Source organism: Carcharhinus amblyrhynchos, chromosome 28 (assembly GCF_965287045.1).
Source record: "Carcharhinus amblyrhynchos chromosome 28, sCarAmb.v2.hapA, whole genome shotgun sequence".
Lineage (NCBI taxonomy): Eukaryota > Metazoa > Chordata > Chondrichthyes > Carcharhiniformes > Carcharhinidae > Carcharhinus > Carcharhinus amblyrhynchos.
The window spans coordinates 31851197-31876541 of NC_137351.1; the positions used below are offsets into that span (position 1 = coordinate 31851197).

General features: G+C 44.1%; 1 protein-coding gene and 1 long non-coding RNA gene across 2 annotated transcripts in view; one reads left to right on the top strand and one right to left on the bottom strand.

The window, feature by feature from the left end:
- The window catches only part of cfap161 (cilia and flagella associated protein 161), a 34291-nt gene extending 28550 nt beyond the window's left edge, over window positions 1-5741 (bottom strand). The window contains exon 1 of the mRNA XM_080214181.1: window positions 5633-5741. Within this exon, the coding sequence (XP_080070307.1) occupies window positions 5633-5701 (69 nt within the window). The 5' untranslated portion in view covers window positions 5702-5741. The remainder of the gene's footprint in view (window positions 1-5632) is intronic.
- Window positions 1-25345, top strand: part of LOC145359540 (uncharacterized) — a 147528-nt gene that overhangs the window by 32409 nt on the left and 89774 nt on the right. The gene's annotated exons all lie outside the window — the stretch shown is intronic.

Here is a 25345-nt window from a genome sequence, read left to right on the forward strand (position 1 = left end):
TCACTGTCTGTGTGGAGTCTGTACGTTCTCCCCAGGTTAGGTGCATTGGCCATGCTAGATTGCCCCTTAGTGTCCCAGGATGCATAGGTTAGCAGTGGAAATATGTGGGGTTACGGGGATAGCTGGGATTGTTGTCAGTGCAGACTCGATGGGCCAAATGGCCTCCTTCTGCACTGTAGGATCTCTATGATTCTCTATGAAATCAAAAGTGATTTTGATTCAGACCATCAGAGCTATCTGATAGGCATCAGTCTGAATGTTACTGAAAGTGATGTCACTGTATATGCATTTAACATGTTACCGTGTATTTTTCATTCACTTTCAATGGAATTGTGTTTCTATTAGAATGGTGAGAAGGATTAGTATAATCACAGTCATTTTCAGGCAGTGGTTTCAACAACAATAATGGCAATGGCTCTAAATTACTTTTCCCAGTGTGATTATCAGTAATCATTTTTACATTAAATCTTCATTCAATCAAAGATGCTAAAATTAATCAAGTATGTGTCACATACACATTGGTTGTGTATCAAAAGCAGATGGGAATGTTTTACTGATTATGTGCAGGCAGTGAGAACTCGGCTATACCAGCACCTATTAGAATATCTGGGGCGGCAGCTGAGAGCTTCTGCTGTTGGTTGGTAGAAGATTTCGGTCTTTAACTGCCGATAGTGCCAAAGGTAGGTGTCATAAAACAGAAAATGTTGGAAAATCTCAACAGGTCTGACAGCAGCTGTGGGAAGAGAATAGAGCCAACGTTTTGAGTCTAAATGACCCTTTGTCAGAGCTGACCCTGCTCTGTTGAAGGGTCATCTAGACTCAAAATGTTGGCTCTATTCTCTCCCCACAGATGCTATCGGACCTGCTGAGGCTTCCCAGCATTTTCTGATTTTGTTTCAGATTCTGGCATCCACAGTATTTTGGATGAGACTTTAAACTGAGGCCTTGTCTACCTTCTCAGGTGGGCACAGAAGAACCCAAGGCATTATTTTGAAATGCACAGTGGAGTTCTCTTTGATATCCTGACCAAATTTATCCCTCAATCAATTGCAGAAACATACATTATCAAGTTATTATCTCATTGCTCACAACAAAGTCCTGCAAACAGCAGACTGGCTGCCACATTTCCGACACAGTGACGACACATCAAAAGTACATTATTGATTGTGAGGTGCTTTGGTATGTTTTGTGGTCAAGAAAGCGGCTATAGAAAGGCAAGACTTTCTTATTAGGTTAACTGCCTCAGAAGATGGTTAGTATTTAATGCACTCCCCTGAGGTGAGTTTGGAGGTTGGGAAGGGTATTTAATCAAGCTAGAGACTGCAGGATGGGTACCTGCCATCTTCCCATCTGCTGACCAGTTAAGTCCGAGGTGGGAAGGCTTATGGACAACCTTCCCAAACTGACATTCACTGAACCTCTTAAGTTGGAGATGAATGTTCACTCAAAGGCCTCATTAGACTGAAGCAAGTATTCAAGCAGGGCCAGTGGGGCAATCGCCACATGGGTGGCCTGAAAAGCAAATCCATGAGGGGTCCTGTGGGGAGGGCCCTTGTTATAGGGCACATAGCTCTCAGGTCCCTTGATAAGGCAATCACTTGCCCTTTCTTCCAAATACATTTCCCCAACCTAGCCAATAACCTTCTCCCCACAACCCCAATCCCTTACTGTCCTTTGCCCCGGAGTCCCTTGTTGATCCTGGGCCTCTGATGGAGGCCCAGGATCAACTGGCAGCCACCATTCACCATTCCCAGTGGCACCGCCGGCAATAAGGTGCTGCCAGCAGCTCATGTTTGGCAGCACTTCCACCCCCAGAGTCCTTGATCCTCACGAAGATCCACCACTGACCACAGTGCCTGATTGGCACTTAATATAACAGGCCTTCCCCAAAGGTGGCTTTGCAGGGCTCCCGCTGGCTCTCAGCTGGTGGAGGAGACCCTTGTCATCAGGTTTAAGTTCTATCCAATGATTCCCTTCAAATCATTTTTCATTGTGCCAAAACGTTAAGTAGTAAAGCCACTAGATGGAGTCTGTGTTCAAGTATGGAGTTATAGTCTGGTTAACATTGCTACATATGAAAAGGTTTTAAATAACTTAAAGGCTGCACAAACATTAGAAATTTTAAGCTTTGCGCATGAGAAAAACTGGTGCAGATAACATTTATACAGTTAGGAACATCTGCTGGTTAAAACTAGACATCAAGCAAAGAGTAAAGATTGGTTCAGCAGTTGTATTCCCACCTTCAATTTAAAAGATTATTGATTCAAACCCACATTTGATTGCCCTAATAGTCAGAACATCTCGGGGGGAACATCTAATGCAGATTAATGCCCAATGGGAATGGAGTGCTCAAACCCCAACCCCCAACCAACCAACACCCCCTTCCCTCCCTCCCACGACACCTAGTTGGATCTTCTGGTAGCAAGTTGAGAGTCAAGTAAATAACCTGTCCACAATAATCAAGGTAATTGCAACAGAAAATCCTAGTTTGTTGGGTTGGGAGCATAACAACCCCAGATGTCAGCTGTAAAGGAACATTTTACTTCATTTTGTGCAATGAAGCATTAAAACCACAAGCCTGTGGTGAATGCAAGTCCAAAGATATGTGGGTTACATAAGTCCAAAGATATGCAGGTTAGGTGAATTGGCCATGCTAAATTGCCCCTTAGTGTTAGGGGGACTAGCTAGGTTAAATGCATTGGGTTGTGGGGATAGGGCCAGGGTAGGATTGTGGTCAGTGCAGACTCGATGGGCTGAATGGCCTCCTTCTGCACTGTATGACTATGACTCTATAAATAGGTCCCATCCGGGACAATACAATAATGGACCCATTCAGTGGCCTGCTTTGTACCGGGCTCAGCATGCAAGCTCCACCTGGTGATTTAATTATCAATCCCTAGGGAGCTTGTATTCAACAAGTCCTACAGGGAGGTCAATCAGTGATTCTCCCATGCAAGTCCTGGAGGTTATCACAGGGAGGAAATGGATTGCCTTATGTGCCATTTGCTTGGAAAAGGAAGAAGCTGTGACATAGCTCCAGTGTTATACAGACTGACAAGCTGAGACTCTGGTTCCATGTGGCATTTATATAAATGCTGGCACACGGCCTGACGTCACAATCCTGCTTAGACTAGGGCACAGCCACTAAAACATCCCAAATTGTACCAACACAGGGAAATGTACTCACATTTATTATGTAAGATTAACAAAATTCAAAACATACAAAGTATATCTTGGCCCGATGAAAACTATCCGGGGGAGGCTTTGCATTCCACAGAGTGCTCATTTGTTTCTATATTCAAATATGCTATTAGGCAACTTGGTGATTTGAACATTTGATAATGGGTGTGTTCCCCTAATAGTTTGTGGTTGGCACATTAAACAACTGTTTTCTGTTTAAACTCTTTAATACATTCCAAAAAGCTGAAGTGAAGAATTAAATACGCACTCGAGGATTTAACTGTATTGCACATGAGGAGGTCGAATGAAATTGGATTGAACATTTTCTCCAGTGTACATTTTGTTAAAACAGAACTGAATGGAGAACCACACAGTGGAGCTCAAAATGGACAGTGATCATGGTGATAATAGAACACACTTTTTCAAAATGAATGATTAGTTCCGTTCTCATTGGAGTGGTAACCCTGAAGTTATATATAACCAATTGTCACTCTGTAATGGAAAGAGATGTCTAAAGTCCTTTGTGCAATATGATTCATTACTTATTGATTGTTGATGACCATCTATATTAGTAAATTAAATCACTTGTTAAATGATCCATGCTTATCTATCAGCCATATGATTGGAAATCTAAATGTATTACATCTACTGGCTCCCCCTTATCCAACCCATCTCTTACATCCTCAAATAACTCAAATTTATCAAGCATGATTTCCTTTTCATAAATACCATGTTGATTCTCCCTGATTGTATTGCAATTTTCTAAATGTCCTGCTGCAATTCCCTTAAGAATGGGCTCCAATATCTTTTGAACAATAGATGGTAGGCTTACTGGCCTATAATTTCCTGTTTTCTGCCTCCCTCCTTTCTTGAATAGTGGCGTCATATTCGTGGTTTTCCAATGTGTCCTTTCCAGGATCTAAGGATTACAACTATTACATCCACCGTCTCTGCAGCTATTTATTTTAAGACACCTAGGATGAGGCCATCTGATCCAGGTGACTTGTCAGTCTTTAGTCCCATTGATTTTCTGCATACCTTTTCTTGTGAATTGAGATTGTTTTAAGCTTCTAACACACTTTTAAGCCCTGCTTTTCTACTATTCATGGATGCTTTTTAGTATTCCACTATAAAGACAGGTACAAAATCCGTGATCAAAATCTCTGCTATTTCCCTCTTTTCCATTACCAGTTGCATCCTCTAATTAGAATTAGGGATGACTGTAATGTTACAGGATTATTGGTACAGGGATAGAAACTACTATGAAGTTTAGGAATGGTAAATAATGTACTTTGCTTCCAACCCATCCAACCCTAAACTTCAATCTGACTTCACACTATCCTTAAAACCCTATTCTCCAATCCTGTGCTTCCAAACCTATTCCTAAAACCCTGGCACATTCCCTCTCACCCTGTTCCCTTACACTGATCTAATCATGAACTTTCTTTATCCTATTGTCCTTGTTTTAATCCTACCCCCAACTCTCTCACCTGAAACCTAACCCTAACCTCCAACTCTACCTCCAACCCAAACTCCCTAGTTGTACAATTCTTGCTAGCCCCCTATTCCTACGCCTTAACCTTATTATGAAGGCTATAGCCAAACTTTATCTGCAGCAGTAGACTTGCTTCTAATATTTAATCTAAGGAGACAGAAGCAGGAGGTTAGGATGGGTAATAAAGTTGGGGGATAGAACTGACAGACAGGGTTAGAAAGAGCAGATTTCAGGTGGGGTTTTCTGGTCTTGTCTGTGACCAGGATTTTCCAGTCCCGTCTGAAGTCACTGGACTTTTGGCCGTCTCTCTAAACTGTCCATTCCCCTCCACCTGACCAAGTTAAAGTTGGGGGCAGATTAGGGCACTGGATGAGGAAAAAGGGTTGTGCTAAAGTCAGGATTAGGGGAACAGGTTGGAATTAGGTCAGGATTGGGAATGGGATCAAAATTGGGATAGGGTTGAGGTTATAAGAATGGGAATGGAGTCAGGGTTGGGATGGGATGGGGGTAATGGGAATGGGATGAAGGTTGGTAATGAAGATGTAATTTTGGGGATGTGATGAGGGTTGGGAATAAGTGGGATTTTGAGGATGGGATGAATGTTGGAAGTAAGATTGGGATTCTGGGAATGGGATGAGGGTTGGGAATGAGGTGAGAGTTGGGAATCGGATGAGGTTTCCCATGGGGCCAGAACTTTGGGAATGGGATGAGAGTTGGGAATGGGATGGAGATTTTTGGAATGGGGTGGGGGGGGTCAGGATTTGGGAATGAGATGAGGCTTGGGATGGGGTTGGGATTTGAGAATGGGATGCGGGTCAGAGTTAGGATTCTGAATGGGTTGAGGGTTTGAAATAATGTGGGGATTTGGGGAATGAGATGAGGTTAGGGGTTGGGAATGAGGATAGGATGTTGGGAATGGGAAGAGGGTCAGGGATCCCACCCGCTCGGATTCCTCACCTGGTCCAAGGCGAGGTCCTCGAACCAGTTGTGCATGAGCACGGAGGAGCTGTAGGTGTTCTCGCCCATGGCCGCCACTGAGCAACAGCCCGGTCACCATGGAAACCGCCGCCCTCTGAACCCGCCCCGGCACTTCCGGCGCGCCGTTACCAATGGCAACAAGAAGGAGGGAAAGAGAATGGGGTGGTTAAGGTGAGCGGAGTTGCGTTGTGAAGTGGGAGGAGGGAGAGAGGGAAGAAGGGAGGGGATGAGTAATTGGAGGGTGTGGGTGATGAGGGGGGAGGGGGGGGAGAGAGGGGCGGGGGTGGGTGATGACAGAGAGGGGGAGGGGTGGGTGATGAGGGGGGAGGGGGAGGGGGAGGGGGTGATGAGGGGGGAGGGGGGAGGGGGAGGGGGAGGGGGTGATGAGGGGGGAGGGGGAGGGGGAGGGGGAGGGGGTGATGAGGGGGGAGGGGGAGGGGGTGATGAGGGGGGAGGGGGAGGGGGTGATGAGGGGGGAGGGGGAGGGGGAGGGGGTGATGAGGGGGGAGGGGGTGATGAGGGGGGAGGGGGAGGGGGGTGATGAGGGGGGAGGGGGAGGGGGGGTGATGAGGGGAGGGAGGGGGAGGGGGGGTGATGGGGAGGGGGGGGAGGGGGAGGGGGGGTGATGGGGAGGGGGGGGAGGGGGAGGGGGGGTGATGGGGGGGAGGGGGAGGGGGGGTGATGGGAGGGGGAGGGGGGGTGATGAGGGGGGGAGGGGTGGGTGATGAGGGGGGGAGGGGTGGGTGATGAGGGGGGGGAGGGGGAGGGTTGGGTGATGAGGGGGGTGGGGGAGGGGTGGGTGATGAGGGGGAGGGGTGGGTGATGAGGGGGGGGAGGGGGAGGGGTGGGTGATGAGGGGGGGGAGGGGGAGGGTGGGTGATGAGGGGGAGGGGTGGGTGATGAGGGGGGAGGGGGAGGGGTGGGTGATGGGGGGGACGGGGAGGGGTGGGTGATGGAGGGGGAGGGGTGGGTGATGAGGGGGGATGGGGAGGGGTGGGTGATGAGGGGGAGGGGTGGGGGAGGGGAGGGGTGGGTGATGAAGGGGGAGGGGGAGGGGTGGGTGATGAAGGGGGAGGGGGAGGGGTGGGTGATGGGGGGGATGGGGAGGGGTGGGTGATGAGGGGGGAAGAGGAGGGGTGGGTGATGAGGGGGGAGGGGGAGGGGTGGGTGATGAGGGGGGAAGGAAATCTGCCATCCTTACCTAACCTGGCCTACATATTTGAATATATTGAAAATATTTGAAGAGAACTAATTTGCAACATTTGGTAAATGTTGGACTAACATAAGCACTTTAAAAAGCCAGATCAGATTTGGGGATGGCATGGTGGCACAGTGGTTAGCACTGTTTCCTCACAGCACTAGGGACCTGGGTTCAGTTTTGGCCTTGGGTGACTGTATGGAGTTTGCATATTCTCCCCGTGTCTGTGTGAGTTTCCTCCAGGTGCTCTGGTTTCTTCCCACTCTCCAAAGATGTGCGGGTTAGGTAGATTGGCCATGGTCAATTAACCCTTAATGTCAGGGAGATTACCGGGGTAAATAAGTGGTGTTATGGGAAAGGGCCTGGGTGGGACTGTTGTCAGTGCAGGCTCGATGGGCTGAATGGCCTCTTTCTGCACTGTAGGGATTCTATGTTTCTAGGTACAATGGGCCGAATCCTTGGTAAGATTTTATGATTCTCTGGAAATCTACAATATAACATGACTGCCTACTCGATTATTTTAGTGTAATAGCTGCAGGTATTTTGATATGCCTGCGTTGGAATCACCTCTCATTCAGCATTACATCTCAGCATTACAGTCATTAGTAAGCATAACTAGAACAACCAGCTTGATAGCTTTTTCACCACCTGTTTCTCAATCCCTTTCAGAAATGTTCAGGGTGTTCATTTTCACAACCATTCACAGCTTTGAAAAGACTGCATACCTGAAGTATTGCAGAAGGGTATAGAAGAAAATAAAACACCACTGCTGTCAGTAGTCTAAAAGTACTGGCAGTCGACAAAGAGGAAAATAGCATTTCTTTAAAAAAAAATTCATTGAAAGCCTTTGACTTTCCACTTGCAATTAGAAAACGCAGCAAATTGTTTTGGAGGAGTTGGGGGAAAATGAACATGGCTAGCAAGTAATTGAAAAATTATAGCATCGATCCTGATTGTTATCAGAACCGGGTAATGATTATGCTGGAAACCTCGTGCTATAATTACCAAGGCCTTTTATATCCTGAACCCTGTGACCACTGTATGAATGTTTAATGGTGACCTTGGCTAATATACCTGATCACTGGGGTAGCATTGAACACTTAGGAGATCTGTTCAAAAAAAGAAAGAGAAATAATTGTGTAATGTCAGCCTAACTTCTAGAGATCATGGCACAGGACAAAATTAGTTGTCAATCATAAAAACATAGATTAATAAATGACAACTAACATGGACTTATTAATATCAAATTGTGGTTGACTAAATTGATTGAGCTCTTTGATGAAGTAGCAAAGGGGGTTATTGAGGATATATGGTTGATGTGTAAATGGATTTTCCAAAGACGTTTGACGTAGTGCCACATAGTAGAATTGTTTGCAAAATTGAAGCCCATAAAATGAAAGGAGCAGTGATGATGTGGATATAAAATGGCCTGGGTGACAGAAAACATAAAACATTTGGCATTACAGAATGGAATTAAGTAAGCAGTGATGTCCCCAAGCGTTAATATTAGGACATGTTCTTTTTGATATAAATGGTCCAAGCTGGGGCATAGGCAGCAATATTTCAACATTTTCAGAAGATACAAAATATTGGAAGTCTGCTGAAAAGTGAGGTGGATAGTCGCAGGATACAGGGGGATATAGACAGACTGGTGAAATGGGCAGACACTTGCCAAATGAAATTACAGAGAGGTGTGATTGAAAGTGATGCATTCGGAAAGCAAAATGATGAAAGGTGCAATTTTAAAGTGGGGGAGTCTGGGGGGAGGGGAGGAAGTGGTGGTGGCGGGGAATAGAGGGACCAGAGATTTCAGAACACAAAACTTTGAAGAACAAACAAAGAGCTAGCACAAGCAAGAATAGCCATCTTTACTGTAAGATTCTACATTCATAGAGATTAGGATGAAGCAGAAAAAGGGAGACGTTGACATATTAGCTTGATAACATGACGTAGAATCAGGCCAATATCGTAAGAGGGCAAAGGAGAAAGGAAATAGGGGCTAAGGAAAGAAGGAGGGCAAAGAGTTGAAGAAAAGATTCATGGCTAATATAGAAGAGAATCCAAAATCAAAACAGAAAATCCTGGAAAGAACCAGCAGGTCAGGCAGCATTTGTGGAGAGAAACAAATTTATGCATCGGGATTTTCTGGCACCCCGTGACTTTTTTTGGCAGGAGGCAGCGCACCGTTTGGCAGCGTCAGGATCTTCTGATCCTGCCTCTGTCAGTGGGATTTCCCATTGACTCCATTCCACACAGCTGGGAAAGACAGCGGATGTGCATCGTCAACGGGACCAGAAGATCCTGCCGGCGTGAAGAGCCGGAAGATTGTGCCCAACCTTTCCGATTGATGACATTCCACCAGAACTGAGAAAAGATGGAAATGTAACAGGTTTTAAGAAGTGGCGGGGGGGGGGGTGTGATTGTGGGGAAAAAAAGGGCAAGCCTGTGATAGGCTGGAGGGCAGGAGAAATTCAACAACAAAAGGTGGGATTAAGGTGGAGAATTGAGATGATGAGTGACAGGAACTCAGGGTCATATTTAGGCACTGAATAGAGGTGTTAGACAAAGTTTTGGATTTGATTCATTGTCACGTATTAATTTACAGCAAAAAGTAATTGTTTCTTGTGCGCTATACAGACAAAGCATATCGTTCAATAGGACTAGGGGGCACAGCCTCAAGATAAAAGGGGGGCGGTTTAGAACGGAGTTGAGGAGGAACTTCTTCACTCAAAGGGTGGTGAATCTCTGGAATTCTCTGCCCGTTGAAGTGGTGGAGGCTGCCTCGCTAAATATTTTTAAGACGCGGGTTGATGGGTTTTTGATAGGAGAGGGGATTAAGGGTTATGGGGAGAGGGCGGGAAAGTGGAACTGAGCAGCGACAGATCAGCCATGATCTTATTGAATGGTGGGGCAGGCTCGAAGGGCTGGATGGCCTACTCCTGCTCCTATTTCTTATGTTCTTATGTTCATTGAAAAAGAAAGAAGAGAATACAGAATGTAGTGTTACAGTCATAGCTCGGGTGTAAAGGAAGATCAACTGAGTGCGAGGTTGGTCCATCCAAAAGTCTGATGGCAGCAGCAAAGAAGCTGGTCTTGAGTCACTTGATATGTGTCCTCAGACTTTTGTATCTTTTCCCAATGGAAGAAGGTGGAAAAGAATGTCCAGAGTGCGTGGGGTCCTTAATTAGGCTGGCTGCTTTTCCGAGGCAACATGAAGTGCAGACAGAGTGGATGGATGGCTGATTTATGTGATAGACTGGGCTTAACTCACGACCCTTTGCAGTTTCTTGTGGCCTTGGACAGAGCAGGAACCATACCAAGCTAATACAATCAGAAAGAATACTTTAACATAACATAAGAACATAACATAAGAAATAGGAGCAGGAGTAGGCCATCTTGCCCTTCGAGCCTGCCCCGCCACTCAATGGTGCATCTGTAAAAGTCTGTCTTTCTATGGTGCATCTGTAAAAGTTGGTGAGAGTCAGAGCTAACGTGCCAAATTTCTTCAGTTTTCTGAGAAACTGGAGGCGTTGGTGGGCTTTCTTCATAGACTATTGGCATGGGGGACCAGGACAGGTTGTTGACTATCTGGACACCTAAAAAAATGAAACTCTCGACCCATTCTACTTCATGCCAAAGATACAGGGGTAATGCCAGCGTAGCGTAGTGCGCATGTTTTCCACTATGCTACCTGAAGTCGATAAGTATCTCCTTCGTTTTGTTGACATTGAGGGAGAGATTATTATTGTCGCACCAGTTCACTGTATTCCCTATCTCATTCCTGTACTCTGTCTCGTCATTGTTTGAAATCCAACTCACTACAGTGAATTAATAAATCATTTGAGTGAATAAATATCTCAGTCCTGGAAGAACGGGCTCTTAACCTGAGATTGTGTTCCCATGTTTTAGATACCCTGACCAGTGGAAACAATCTGTCAGTGTACACCCCATCACGCTCTTTGGAACCTTTTATGTTTCTTCTCTTGTATGTCTCTCATTATTCTAAACTCCAGCAAATAAATGCCCAATCTACTCAGTCTTTCATCATAGGACAACCACGTTCAGGGTCTGGGGACTCTGCAATTGGAGGCTGTGGGGAGAAGTGATGACCTCTGTGTCGGTACTGGGAATCCAAAGGTTTTTTGTAAGCACATCAACAGTAAAACAGTTGTCAGAGGAATGGTAGAGCTGAATAGAGAACAAAATGGAGATCTATTTTTAGAGGCAGAAGATAATACTGAGGTAATGAATATTTTGAATCAATATTTACCAAGGAAGAGGATCTTGTCAAAAGTATAATGAACAAGGTGTTTGCTGCAATACCGGATGAGATAAAGATAATGTATTAGGGAGGCTGCAGTAGATAAATTGCCCAGTCCAGGTGCAAAACATTTTAGGCTGTTGAGGGAAGTAAGGTTTGAAATATGGAATCTTCCAATCTTGCAAAGATACAGGGATAATGCCAGAGGAATGAAAGATTGCAAATGTTACTCAAGCGTTGCTCTTATTCAAAAGAACAGGGCAAAGGATAAATTTAGCAATTCCAAACCAGTCAATTTAGCTTCAATAATGGGGAAACTTTTACAAATGATGTGGAAGAAGATCAACAGCATTGACTAATAAAGAACAAAGAAAGTTACAGCATAGGAGCAGGCTCTTCAGCCCTTCAAGCCTACACTGGCCATGCTGCCTGTTGGAAATAAAACCCCCTCACCCTTCCATGGACCATATCCCTGTATTCCCATCCTATTCCTGTGTTTGTCCAGACACCCCTTAAAAGTGACTATCACATCAGCTTCCAGTACCTCCCCTGGCAAAGGGGACCCAGCATGGATTTGTATGTGGGAAATATATAAGGCGGCATAGTAGCACAGTGGTTAGCACTGCTGCTTCACAGCTCCAGGGTCCTGAGTTTGATTCCCAGCTCGGGTCACTGTCTGTGAGGAGTTTGCACATTATCCTCGTGTCTGCGTGGGTTTCCTCCAGGTACTCCAGTTTCTTCCCACAGTCCAAAGATGTGCGGGTTAGGTTGATTGGCCATGCTAAGAAATTGTCCCTTAGTGTCCAGGGATGTGTAGGTTAGAGGGATTAGTGGGTATAATATGTAAGGATATGGGGGTAGGGCCTGGGTAGGATTGTGTTCGGTGCAGACTCAGTGGGCCGAAGGGCCTCTTTCTGCACTGTAGGGTTCTATGAAACCATGGCCCATAACTTCCAAGCCCCAGGACAGTGTATCTGTGGGTGTACCTCAAAAACGTGCTGGAACAGGGGTTTTGCGGGGCTCCTGCAGCAGTCCAGAGAAGAGGGAGACTCAGAGGAGCCAGTGGGGTGGGGTGGGCAAGAGTTGCTGGGTGGCCCAAAAGGAGGATGGGAGTCTGGGTGATGATGTGGGTCAGGGTGGGGGAGGGTGTGGGTGGGTGAAAGATTGAATATGAATGGGCGCAGCCCTTAAAAGTGACAAAAAGAAGGCAAGACTTGGAAGTATTTGCTAAATAACACAACTTTATTTTAATTATAAAAACTGCATACATATAAGACATAGAAACATCTTTTAAGATTATTTTTGTATGTTTGTACCCATTGCACAGCAATCACTCTTCAAAAATCTTCAAAACAATAACAGTGTTTCTCAGGAAACTCCAGAGCTGGTGACGTTTGGGAAGCCTGTGCTGAAGAATCTCCTCTCCCCCGGGATTCCCAGGTAAAGATTGCTCTAGAAGCCAAACTTCTCTGTGCTGAAGTTTACTATCCTATTCTGCGATTTAAATCACAAACTTCAGATGGTTCCAACTGTCTTACAACAATAATTACCCAGAAACGGTTAGAAGAATAAAAGCACTTCTAGCTTCTGTATAACTATAGCACTGAGCCCTGGGGAAATCTCAATGTTCTTGACCCAACCCCCCCACAGGACTCCCCAGACTTCCGATGGGACTCCCTCAGCAATACCACCCTCCCCCGCACCCCTCCCCGCCAACAACATGGGAGTCCTCCACCATTTCTTCACCATCCTCCCCCTTGCCCTCTTCAACCTGACTATTGACCCAACAACTCAATCCAGCCCCTGCATACTCGGCCTGAGCTGACATTTGATTTTGATTTGATTTATTATTGTCATATGTATTAGTATACAGTGAAAAGTATTGTCTCTTGCACACTATATAGACAAAGTTAATAGAGAAGGAAAGGAGAGAGTGCAGAATGTAGTGTTACACATAACTAGGATATGGAGAAAGATCAACTTAGTGCAACGTAGGTCCATTCAAAAGTCTGATGGCAGCAGGAAAGAAGCTAACATGACACCCCCAGCCCATCCCAAGCACCCACACTGACCAGACCCACTCTGGTCCACGTCCCCTTTCCCTTCCACACACCCCACACCTTCAAGGCCAACCCAGCCTGATCCCCAGCCTCCTGCCCCCCCAAATCCTACCCGCTTACCTTAAACACTTACCTTCTCCCTGGCTCATCAAAGTGGCTGGATCTTTAAGCTAACCTGATTTATGGTAACTAGTGCTGGGAAAAAAAAAGGGACCTGGCTCACTTGTCCTTGACCGTAGGCTCTGGGTAGCCTCTGCATAGAAGTGATTTTATCCAGTCCGACTCGGAAGGTCGGGCAAGATAGGAGCAACTTCCTTTTAAGGTAAAAAAAAACTAGGGACGTGGCAATCTAAATGAATTGCAACTCCACCTGATGTAAGGGTCCATGTTTGATCTTTTTCATTGATTTTTTTTGATGAGGTAACAGAATGAATGATGAGTGTGCAACTTATGGATTCCCAAAGGTGTTTGATAAAGTTACCACATATTGGACTTGATAGCAAAGTTGAAGCCCATAGGATGAAAGAGATTGGAACTATATGGATATAAAATAGGCTAAGTGATAGAAAACAGAGAGTCTGATTGCTTTTTGCATTGATGGGGGGAGGGGTGTGATGGAGTTTCCCAAGCACTAGCACCACAGTTGTTTCTGATGCACGTTAATAATTTGGACTCGGGCACAATTTAAATATTTTGCAATGATACAGAACTTGTAAATATGTTAAACATAAGCTCAGCAGATGCACAACAAATGAGAGGGAAATTGTCCCCAAAAAATTCTAAGTGTCAAACGGGCAAGAAAACAGTAGAGTTTTTCTGGCGGGTTTTTCCAGTGAGGTTAGGAACACAAACTTTTGGCACTGTGCTAATTAGGGGCTGTCTGCAATTCACACCAGTAGGGGAGGTGGAGCTTAACCTTGTTGGTGATGCCAACTGCTGAACTCTTGGGGCACCATTGCACCAATTTCCCAGTGCACTGGGAGATCTCCTGACACCTCCCCCCCACCCCTAATGATGTTAGCGTCCACACTGATCGCTCCCTGTACTGGTCTCGTGCCCTAGCTGACTGCCGCCCATGCAGAGCTCCTCCCATACCCCTCCCTGATACCCTGCCCCCACCGATCAACACCCCCCTCTGCAGAATTCCCGCCTACTCTCCCCTCCCCCCCACCCCTTGCAGAGTTACCCCTCCAATCCTGCCTCCTGCCTCTCATGGCTCCATCCTTCTCAGACTCCATGCCCCCCCGCCTCCAGGTGCCCTTTCTGCGCAAAGCTGGTTTCATCAGCAAAACAGTATGGTGAGATCAGGAGAGGCAAGAAACTGGGCGCAAACTTGATTTTTCACCTCTCGCCATATGTTTGTGGCTCACCATGCTGGTCGACCAGTGTAGTGAGCCAGTAAGATCGCACCCAATGTAAATAAGTCTTATGGGTTTTGGTAGAAAGGATGAGAGGGACTGTACTTGTAAAATGATACAAGAGGCAGACATGGGGAGCTTGGGTACAAAACTTTGAAAATGGCTGGATGGACAAAGCAGTGAATAAACCATATGCAATGATGGGCTTTAGAAATAGAACCAAGGAGTATAAAAACCAGGAATTACGCTGAACTTATTTAAACCATTAGTATGTCTTCATTGTGTACCACACCTTGGAAAGGATGTGAAGGTTTCAAGTACAAAAGAAATTTCCCAGAAAGTTTTCCGGGTTGAGGACTTACAATTACAAATAGATCAGAGAAGCTGGAGTTTAAAATATTATTTATTACTGTCACAAGTAAGCTTACATTAACACTGCAATGAAGTTACTGTGAAAATCCCCCAGTCACCACACTCCACTGCCTGTTTGAGTACACTGAAGGAGAATTTGGCATGGCCAATTCATCTAATCAGCACATTTTTCGGACTGTGGGAGAAAACCTATGCAGACACAGGAGAATGTGCAGACTCCGCTCAGACAGTGACCCAGCCGGAATCGAACCAGGGTCCCTGGCACTGAGAGGTAGCAATGCTAACGACTGTGTCACTGAAGTTGTTCTTAGACCAAAGACCTCTAAAGTGAAGTGTTTAAAAGTCTTTAGAAAGATGAGTTGAGGTAGATTTTTGAAAAACTGTTTTCAATGGCTGAAGGATTATTGGTGGGTACGGATTTGAGATACAAAGAACTGGAGGTGACATGAGGAAAAGCTTCTTTCTGCAAGAAATGTTTACGATTTGAACTGCATTACCTGACAGGATGGTGATTACAGATTCAACAGTTGCCTTCAAAAGATTGTAGTGGGATAAAGCGTTAGAGATAAAATAACCAGAATAGTGGAAAGAGCAGAGAAAAGGTATCAACTAGGTTGTTCTTTGAAACGGCCAACACCAACTTAATTGGCCAAATGGCCACCTGTACTATCCTATGATTCTGTGGGACAGACATGACCTCAGTGATAGCTAGTGAGGTCTGGGATCTTTTCTAGCTGTAGGTTTTAAGGTTCTCTGGCAGCTGGTCTGTTTAATTGCTACCGGGTGCTATTGTTCAAGATATTGGTGCCAGGGGGGGTCACAGTCACATTCAGAGTCAGTAGGTAGAGAGGCCAGCTGTGCAAATGAGCAGATTGAAACAGCTGGAAGCAGCGCTAGTGTTTAGCAAAGGTTTCATTTGTCACAGGTCAGACTGCAGCACTGTTTTACACTGACAGCACATACTTGATGCAGCACGTTATTGATCCATATTTTCATATTTAAAATCCCAAGCCTAAAATGATTACGATAATGGTTTGGAATCTGATTTTGAGCATTGCTTGATAGTAGCATTCGTAATACAGAATCTGTAACTTTGGAATAAAATGAGAAGAAGAAAAGTCCCCGTCTATTTATCTAAGCAATCAAATCTAATTAAATGAATCAAAAAAAACCAAAGTGACCACTAGACTTGGACCCAACCAAAGTCTGACCCTGGGTGTTAGCAGGGAAATACAAACGGATCCCAGTGAGTAAACTGGGTAACCCAATGAGTTCGGCACTCTGAAGCTTCTGTTCAAATTCAGCCTAGATTCAGGATAAAGTCTCATCTTTGTCCTTGAAGTAAGGGTGCAACACTAAATTAGTTTAGCAAAAGTTTTGCAAAGTTGCATACAAACATATGGATTAAGAGCAGGTGTAGGCCACTTGCCTTCTCCAGCCGATTCTGCCATTTAATAAAATCATGACTGATCAGGTTATAACCTCAACTATAGATTCCCACCGACCCCCACTAACCTTTCACCCACTTGTTCATGAAGAACATATCCATCTCTGCCTTAAAAATAAGCAGGCGAGGCACGCAGAGCGACATTTTCCGTTGGCCTGGGGCCTGATCTTACGAGCCTTGGGCAGGTGTGCCAGTAAAGTTCTGGCCAAAGACTCTGCTTCCACTGCCTTTTGAGGAAGAGAGTTCCAAAGACTCATGAAGCTCAGAACAAATTCCTTCTTATCAATGTCTAAAACAGATGACCCCTTATTTTTAAATTCTGACCCACGAGTTCTAGATTAAAGGGCATTGAAACAAAATTTGAAACACCCACCCCAAACATCTCCCCAACAAGTTCCACCCACCCCCCCATGGAAAATTTCCTCCCGCCCCTTCCCTTGGCATAACCTTCTCCCACTAAGCAATGAGCTCCCCTGGCGGGTTCCGCTCCCCAAGTACATGCTCCGGGAGACCTGTCATGACTCATACTGATGTGAATGAGCTATCACACTAGGGGGTGCGTGGTTATTGGGCATAAAGGCCTCAATGACATTTAAATATATTCAAATTAGGATCCCAATGTTCAATGTCGAGATTCCTGTTATGTCATTAGTGGGGGAGCGTACATTATCACAACAGGAAATCCCACCCTTGTAAACCATGTTCTGGGACCCTGTGAGATTTCCCACTCCTACTGCCGATCCCATGCCCCCAAAATGGGAGAGGAAAACTCCCCCTGTTGACAAAAGATCTGGAGGAAAGATGAGATGTTTTTTATTCAGACTAGTGGAAGATATTTCTGTTAATCATTTTGGAAGAAAATGATCAGGTTTTTGATGATGACAGACGTAACTGTGAATGAAGAGTTGGGTGTCACATGAAACACGACTGCTATTACAAAAAGAAAGCACAGGCACCACATGGCAAGATCTCCCCCTGTGCTGTTTGATTGTATTAAATACCCTGATTATTTTTTATACCCGTGCATGAACTTAGAAGATTTATGTACTTGGACACCCAATTCTTTTGTTGCTCTAAGTTCATAGTCTCTCACCATTTTAAAAAATTTCAATTTCTTTTTCTTACATCTAAAGTGAATGATCACACACATCTCCCCCATTGAAAGCCATCTTCCTACTCACTGTTTCTGTTCCTTTGTAGCTTCCTGCTCCCCTCGCCACCAATTATCGTGCCTGCTAACTTAGTGTCGCTTGCAAATTTCGATCTCCAACTCTATTTGGTGAGCATGGTGACACAGTGGTTAGCACGGCTGCTTCACAGCACCAGGGACCTGGGCCCAAATCCGATATTGAGTGACTGGGTAGCATTTGCACGTTCTTGCCGTGTCTGAGTGGGTTTCCTCTGGGTCCTCCAGTTTCCCCCAACACATCAGATATATGAGCGTTAGGTTGGTTGGCCATGCTCCACTGCCTCTTAGTGTCAGGGAGATTGGCAGGGTAAATTCATGGGGTTACGGGGTAGGGCTTGGGTGGGATTGTTGTCACTGCTGGCTTGATGGACTGAATAGCCTCTTTCTGCACTGTAGGAAATCTATGATTCATCTAAGTGTCTGATTTATACAGTTGAAACTGAAATTGCAGTAAAGATCCTGAGGGAATATTCTATCAATCAGTGTACATACTCTTTATCCTATTCTCCGTCTCCTATCTCCCAACAGTTTTCCAATCAATGTCACAAGGTTACTGCCGATGATTCCAAACATGCTAGCAATTTCTTTAAGTCGCCTTCTGCAGGAACCGTTAAGCAGGGAGCAGGAACAGAAAATATGCACAAGTTTCCTAATCTGGCTACAGCTTTTGGCACGTGTTTGGGAATGTAGAGATATTTCCCTCAAGAACTGTGCAGCAGCATAATGTACGCAGCACAGAATCTCAGCTTTACCTATCTCAAGTGGTTACTTACTATCATGAGGATAGATCTGAACGTATGGTTAACCTTTGATCTTCTGTAACGTCAACATTTAGATCAGATCCCCCAACTTCCTTTAAAAGATTGTGCACCAGAATCATTAAAGTGAGACTGGAATAAAGCAAAGAGATTAGTTTCCTATCTACTGTATTGAGAGACAGGAAATCCTGAGTTGTCCAAAGATCTAGTCATGTGGGGCATGATCTTTTCATTAAAAAAAGGTGTGTCTGAAAACACTGGGAAATGTCAAGGCTTTCAAAGTGACATCTTGTTGTGCAAAGCCTCACTGCTGTCAAACATCTGAACAATAACTTGAAGACCTTATTGTGTAAGCTCAGGAAACCCTACCTCATCACTGTGGGAGTTTTATCTGGATTGCTTCAAAGTGGTAAATCAGCTGACTGTCCCAGTGGGAAAGTGGAAGGAGTGACAGGCATCCTCAGAAGATGCACTATCCCAGACTAGCACTATAGCCCGTGCAAATCACTTGGCAGGGCTGCCTTTGGATTCCAAAAGGTTGATTTTGTTCTAACGGCCGGCCTCCATTCCAACCCAATGATGTTCTGCAATGAAAAGAAATTTGCAACTAGCATGAATCTCAGGAAAATAAATTGACATAGAGAGCAAATTCAAGCGGTTTGAGAGTTAAGAATACAACTGGCTGTGGCAACGCCTGCCTTGTGAGGGAGCTATTGGACAGCAGACTGATATTAAAAGGTGGCAGTATGGTGGCACAGTGATTAGTATTGCTGCTACATCACAGCACCAGGGACTCAGGTTCAATTACCAGCTTAGGTGACTGTGTAGTTTGCACATTCTGTGCATGGGTTTTCTCTGGGTGCTCCAGTTTCCTCCCACAGTCCAAAAGATGTGCAGGTTAGGTTGATTGACCATGCTAAATTGCCCGTTAGTGTCAGGAAGATTAGCAGGGTAAATGTGTTGGATTATGGGGATAGGGCCTGGATGGGATTGTTATCAGTGCAGGCTCGATGGGCCAAAAGGCCTTCTTCTGCACTGTAGGGATTCTATGATTTAAGATGCTTCCAGTCCCAAATTAGAAATGATATGTGTACTCATTAAATATTTACAAAATAATTTATCAAATAATTAAGTCTGACACTGCCTTTGTGAAATGGAATGCATCTTTATTATTTGTTTTTGAAATGGGTGCAGACAAAGTTAAAAGTTTATTTATTAGTCTTACTTTGGCACAATTTACTTTATTAGTCTTTAAAGTCTCTTTTATTAAGGCTTACACTGCAATGAAGTTACTGTGAAATTCCCCTAGTAGCCACACTCCAGCAGGTCAATGCACCTAACCAGCACATCTTCCAGAATGTGGGAGGAAACCGGAGCACCCAGAGGAAACCCATGCAGACACAGGGAGAATGTACAAACTCCACACAGACATGACCCAAGCCCAGAATCAAACCCAGGTCCCTGGCACTGTGAGGCAGCAGTGCTAACCACTGTGCCACCATACTGCCCACCTTTCAATATCAGAAATTTGAGCATTTAAACAATTAGGATTGTGTGGCATCTCATTTAAATTCTGCTTTTGGCTTAGAGAGACAATATACACGATTTACAGTTTAGTGAACACGCTGCGAATCTTTAGCATACTCTGAATTTCATTTCAACTGGTAAAGGAACATTGCAACAATCACTTTTATGGTGGAAGGGAACAAGATGAAAACAGGTCCAGGTTATGGAGATGACATTTTCAGAAGGTTGAGAGGGAATGAGCAAACTGCATTGACCTATCTGACAATGAAAATTTCTCAAAGGTGGCTAAAATAAACACAAAGAAACAAAATGGGAAATACTCAATGAAATGGAAGGGTAGGAGGAAACTGAAGCAGATAAGTAAGGTCTAAAGTGTCTAAGTCAATGTTTATTCCCAAATACATGTGCCAAAAGCTGTGGCCAATCTAGGAAACTCGTGCATATTTCCTTGTTTCACTCTTCCTGCAGAAAAAAAAACAGACATAACTGGAATGGTTGGCAATAATCTTGTGACATTGATTGCTAAGGTCAATGTTATACCAGTGGGATGTAGAGTTCCCTTTAGTGTATGTCTGTCTTCATTTACCTTGAATCCCAGTTGAAGGTGAGGCTGTTCCCTGCTTATCTGTTGCATGTTGCACCTCAAAGATAGGCACTACTGTGGCACTGTTTCCCACAGCACAGTCTGCCTTAGAGTCCGTACAATCAGATCTGTGGACCACTGCTGATTTCTGCCCAACCCCATGCTGTGGCCACCTCTCAGAGTAATAGTTTCCTTCCTCTTGTCTAGGCCCCTCAACAGATGCCACCTATCATTCTATTCCCTTCCTAGACCTTGCACCCAAACCACATTGCCCTGCCATCTCCCACCAACATTGCTGTTAAACGTTCATTATATTTTTAGTAATGTATATCAGACGCAATTTTAGCCAGAGGCAAAGTATGGTGTGGTGTAGTTGGAATAGGCAGCACATTTCCCACTGGATGGTGTGACAGGATAACATGCCCAATTTAACACAAGCAAGTTCATCGACTATGCATTAATTATGGATTGATAAGCAACTTTTTGATTTGTCCATCCTGTTGGGGTCAGAGTTCTTGCCGCCATATTTAAATACCACCCGAATACACACATTCACTCTCTGCAGCCCCGTTGTGTGGACAACCAATGCTGTGATGGTCACAAGGAACAAAAAGAGTGTGATGTCAAGGTTTAACCCTGACTTCCTGGGGACTTAAATCAGAGGTATCCACATGCACTCTCTATCCAAGATATGGATCCAAGAGGTTCACCGTGAATTAAATCAGTTTTAATAAAACAAAAATAAATTTAATGCAATAGACACACAAATCCTTAAATTAACTTCCTTGCCTTTAGATCTACAGATTTTCTCATAGCACTTTATATATTTATACTTATGACCAGGCCATTTTGTGTTGAGAAAATTGCAAGAGAATCATGTTTTTCTTCTATTAATAAAGACCGCAAGTATGTCTTTATCAATTTCAGCCAAACCTCTTTCTCCTGTGGTAACAGTTATTGGAATTGGAAGTATAATCCTGAATATACCCCACAGATCTGGCAGAACATCCTACAAGTTGTTAATGTTGATAGATCTACCTGCTTTGTATTGGGGATTTACACCTTGGGGAAATGTTACATTGCAATTTCTACTTCACACAGTAAGTCCCAACCATTAATGTCACTGCTTTTTTGATCCCTTAATTTATCCTCCAACCTTTGACATGCACCCATCAGTTCATTTTTACCTGGCAAATCTTAATGGTTAGCACTGCTGCCTCATTGTGCCAGGGACCCAGGTTCGATTGCCAGCTTGGGTGACTGTCTGTGCAGAGTCCATACGTTCTCCCTGTGTCTGCGTGCATTTCCTCCCACAGTCTGAAAGACGTACTGGTTAAGTGAATTGGCCACGCTAAATTCTTTGGCAGGTAGGATCAAGGAAAACTCTAAAGCTTTCTATAGGTATGCCAGGAATAAAAGAATGACTAGGGTAAGATTAGGGCCAGTCAAGGACAGTTGTGGGAAGTTGTGCGTGGAGTTGGAAGAGATAGGAGAGGCGCTAAATGAATATTTTTCGTCAGTATTCACACAAGAAAAAGATAGCATTGTCGAAGAGAATACTGAGATACAGGCTGTTAGACTAGATGGGAATGAGGCTCGTAAGGAGGAGGTGTTAGCAATTCTAGAAAGAATTAAAATAGATAAGTCCTCTGGGCCAGGTGGGATTTATCCTAAGATTCTCTGGGAGGCTAGGGAGGAAATTGCAGAGCCTTTGGCTTTGATCTTTAGGTCATCATTGTCTACAGGAATTGTGTCAGAAGACTGGAGGAAAGCAAATATTGTCCCCTTGTTCAAGAAGGGGAGTAGAGACAACCCTGGTAATTATAGACCAGTGAGCCTTACTTCTGTTGTGAGCAAAGTTTTGGAAAGGATTATACGAGATAGGATTTATAATCATCTAGAAAGGAATAATTTGATTAGGGATAGTCAACACGGTTTTGTAAAGGATAGGTCAGGCCTCACAAACCTTATTGAGTTCTTTGAGAAGGTGACCAAAGAGTTAGATGAGGGTAAAGCAGTTGATGTGGTGTATATGGATTTTAGTAAAGCATTTGATAAGGTTCCCCACGGTACGCTATTGCAGAAGATACGGAGGCATGGGATTGAGGGTGATTTAGCGGTTTGGATCAGAAATTGGCTAGCTGTAAGAAGTCAGAGGGAGGTGGTTGATGGGAAATGTTCATCCTGGAGTTCAGTCACTAGGGGTGTACCACAAGGATCTATTCTGGGGCCACTGCTGTTTGTCATTTTTATAAATGACCTGAATGAGGGCGTAGAAGGAGGGGTTAGTAAATTTGCAGATGACACTAAAGTCACTGGAGTTGTGGACAGTGCGGAAGGATGTTACAGGTTACAGAGGGACATAGATAAGCAGCAGAGCTGGGCTGAGAGGTGGCAAATGGAGTTTAATGCGGAAAAGTGTGAAGGGATTCACTTTGGAAGGAGTAACAGGAATACGGAGTACTGGGCTAATGGTAAGTTACTTGGTAGTGTGGATGAGCAGAGAGATCTCGGTGTCCACGTGCATAGATCCCTGAAATTTGGCACCCAGGCTGATAGAGTTGTTAAGAAGGCGTACAGTGTGTTAGCTTTCACCGGTAGAGGGATTGAGTTTCGAAGCCACTTGATACTTCTGGCTGAAGGCTGTAGCAAATGCTTCAGCCTCATGTTATGCACTGGTCTGCTGGGCTTCCCCAACATTGAAGATGGAGATAAATGTGGAGCCTCCTCTTCCAGTTAGCTGTTTAATTGTCCATGATCTTTCATGGCTGGACGTGGCAGGACTGCAGATCTTAGATCTAATCTGTTGGTTGTGGAATTGCTTAGCTCTGTCTATCACTTGCTGCTGTGCTGTTTGAAACCAAAGCAATCCTGAGTTGTATCTTCACCAGGTTGACACCTCATTTTAGGCACACCTGGTGCTACTCCTGGCTTGCCCTTGTGCACTGTTCCATGAAACAGTGTTTGCCTCCTGGCCTGGTAATTGTAATGTGCTAACTATATTAGAGATTGTGGATTTTAACAGAAAAAGAAAAAAAACTTAGTATGCATACATAGATTCAACTAAAACACAATAGGTTTTATTGAAGAGTTGCTCTTTGATCTGCATCAAGTACAAAACTGAAAGTAAAACAGCAGCCTGAACGTAAAAATTGATTGATATTGCCATAAATCATGTGACCAGCTCTTAGAGCAACCTGCAAACCTTTTAAAATATCGAATATCCCTCCCTCTTTACCCTTGTCATCATGACAACAATTTACTATGATGTATGCAGTACTTTGCATCATTAATTGTTATACACAGTCACTGTATCAGGAGGGTGTCTATTCATCTTTGGCTATATATGACATTCTAGAGTTTGGCTGTCTTTGACCCTAGAAGTATGATTTGGAACATCAGTAGATATTTCTTCTCTTGGAACAAATTCTATATGCTAAATACCATTTACTTTGAGATAATCCTCAAACTCTTCTGAAGTGTGAATGATTATCACTAACAATATGCTCTGGTTCACCAAATCTTGCAAAAATTTCATCAAGATTTTCAATGGTTTGTTTAGGTATAGTAGACCACATGATGAAAACTTCTGGCCACTTTGAGTGTGCATAAAATATGACTAAGAACATGATACCCTCAAATGGACTAGCAAAATCTACATGTAATCATGGCCGTGGTATTTTAGGTCATTCCCAAGGATTTAAAGGAAACAATTATGGTGTATTTCTTTACATGGCCCAAAAGTAGTAGTTAAGGGCAGATGATCAGTCAAATCACCACAAAGACAAACTGAACCATTTGGTTTCATGACAGGTACAATGCAGGTAACCCAGTCACTCATTGTAACTGGCTCTAACGCATCAGTGTTAACAAGTCAGACTAATTCTTCTTCAACTTTGGCATGAATTGCATATTGCATTGCTTCTTACTTTTTGACTTTTTAGTTGACTATTAGACTTTATCTTTAGTTTTACTTGAATTCCCTTCATTGATTCAAGTGTCTCTTCAAATACATTCTTGTATTTATCTAGAAGATGCTGTAGCTCTGTTTTGGCATCAACCAGTCTGTTAACAGTGCTCCAGTTAAGCTTCATCATCTTCAACCATGATCTCCTAAATAGAGCTGGAAAATTATCACAGACCACATAGGCAACTCCACTGTTTGTCCACTCAGCTCTACGTTTACCATGATGTAACCTTTTAACGGCACAATCTCTTCCGTGTATGTCCTTAAAATCACATCAGCTGGTTTTCAATAAAGATGTTTCATCTTTTTCTGATATGTAGTCTCAGGAGTTAAAGATGCAGCAGCACCAGTATCAACCTCCACCCTAATATGTTATCCATTTAACTTCGGAATCATTGAGAATCTATGTGATTCACCCTGTAAGGATAAAGCATTCAGCTGGAGCTCTTCATTACATTTCTGAACATTCTCTACTTCACAGTCATAATTCTTTTCTTACAAGTTGTAAATTCTTTTTGTAGAAGGCAACTTGGTCTTCTTGAAGGTGCCCAGATTATTCTTCTGAATATTCCCCTCAGGGGAAGCTGGTCTAGCCCAACAAGCTTTTGCAATTTTGCCCCAATCTTGGATTGATTATCCTTGCTCCAGCATTTGCTCATTGGTTACCCCCCCCTTTTAGCACAGCTGGGGCATTCATGTTGCTGTTTTGACTTCTGGTGGACAGTTCCCAATTTCTGCATCTTATTCCTGCACTAAATTGTGAGGTCTCTTTAACAGCCACTTCCAACATCTTGAAAGTCAAAACATGTTCACTTCACCCGCTTGTTGCTGCCAACTCTTCCCCCATTCCCCATGTAGGTCTGTGTTGATGGAGTGCAATAAGAAGTCTCACAACACCAGGTTAAAGTCCAACCAGTTCATTTGATAGTAAACCCACAAGCTTTCGGGGTTTGCCCCTTTGTCCTGACTGTG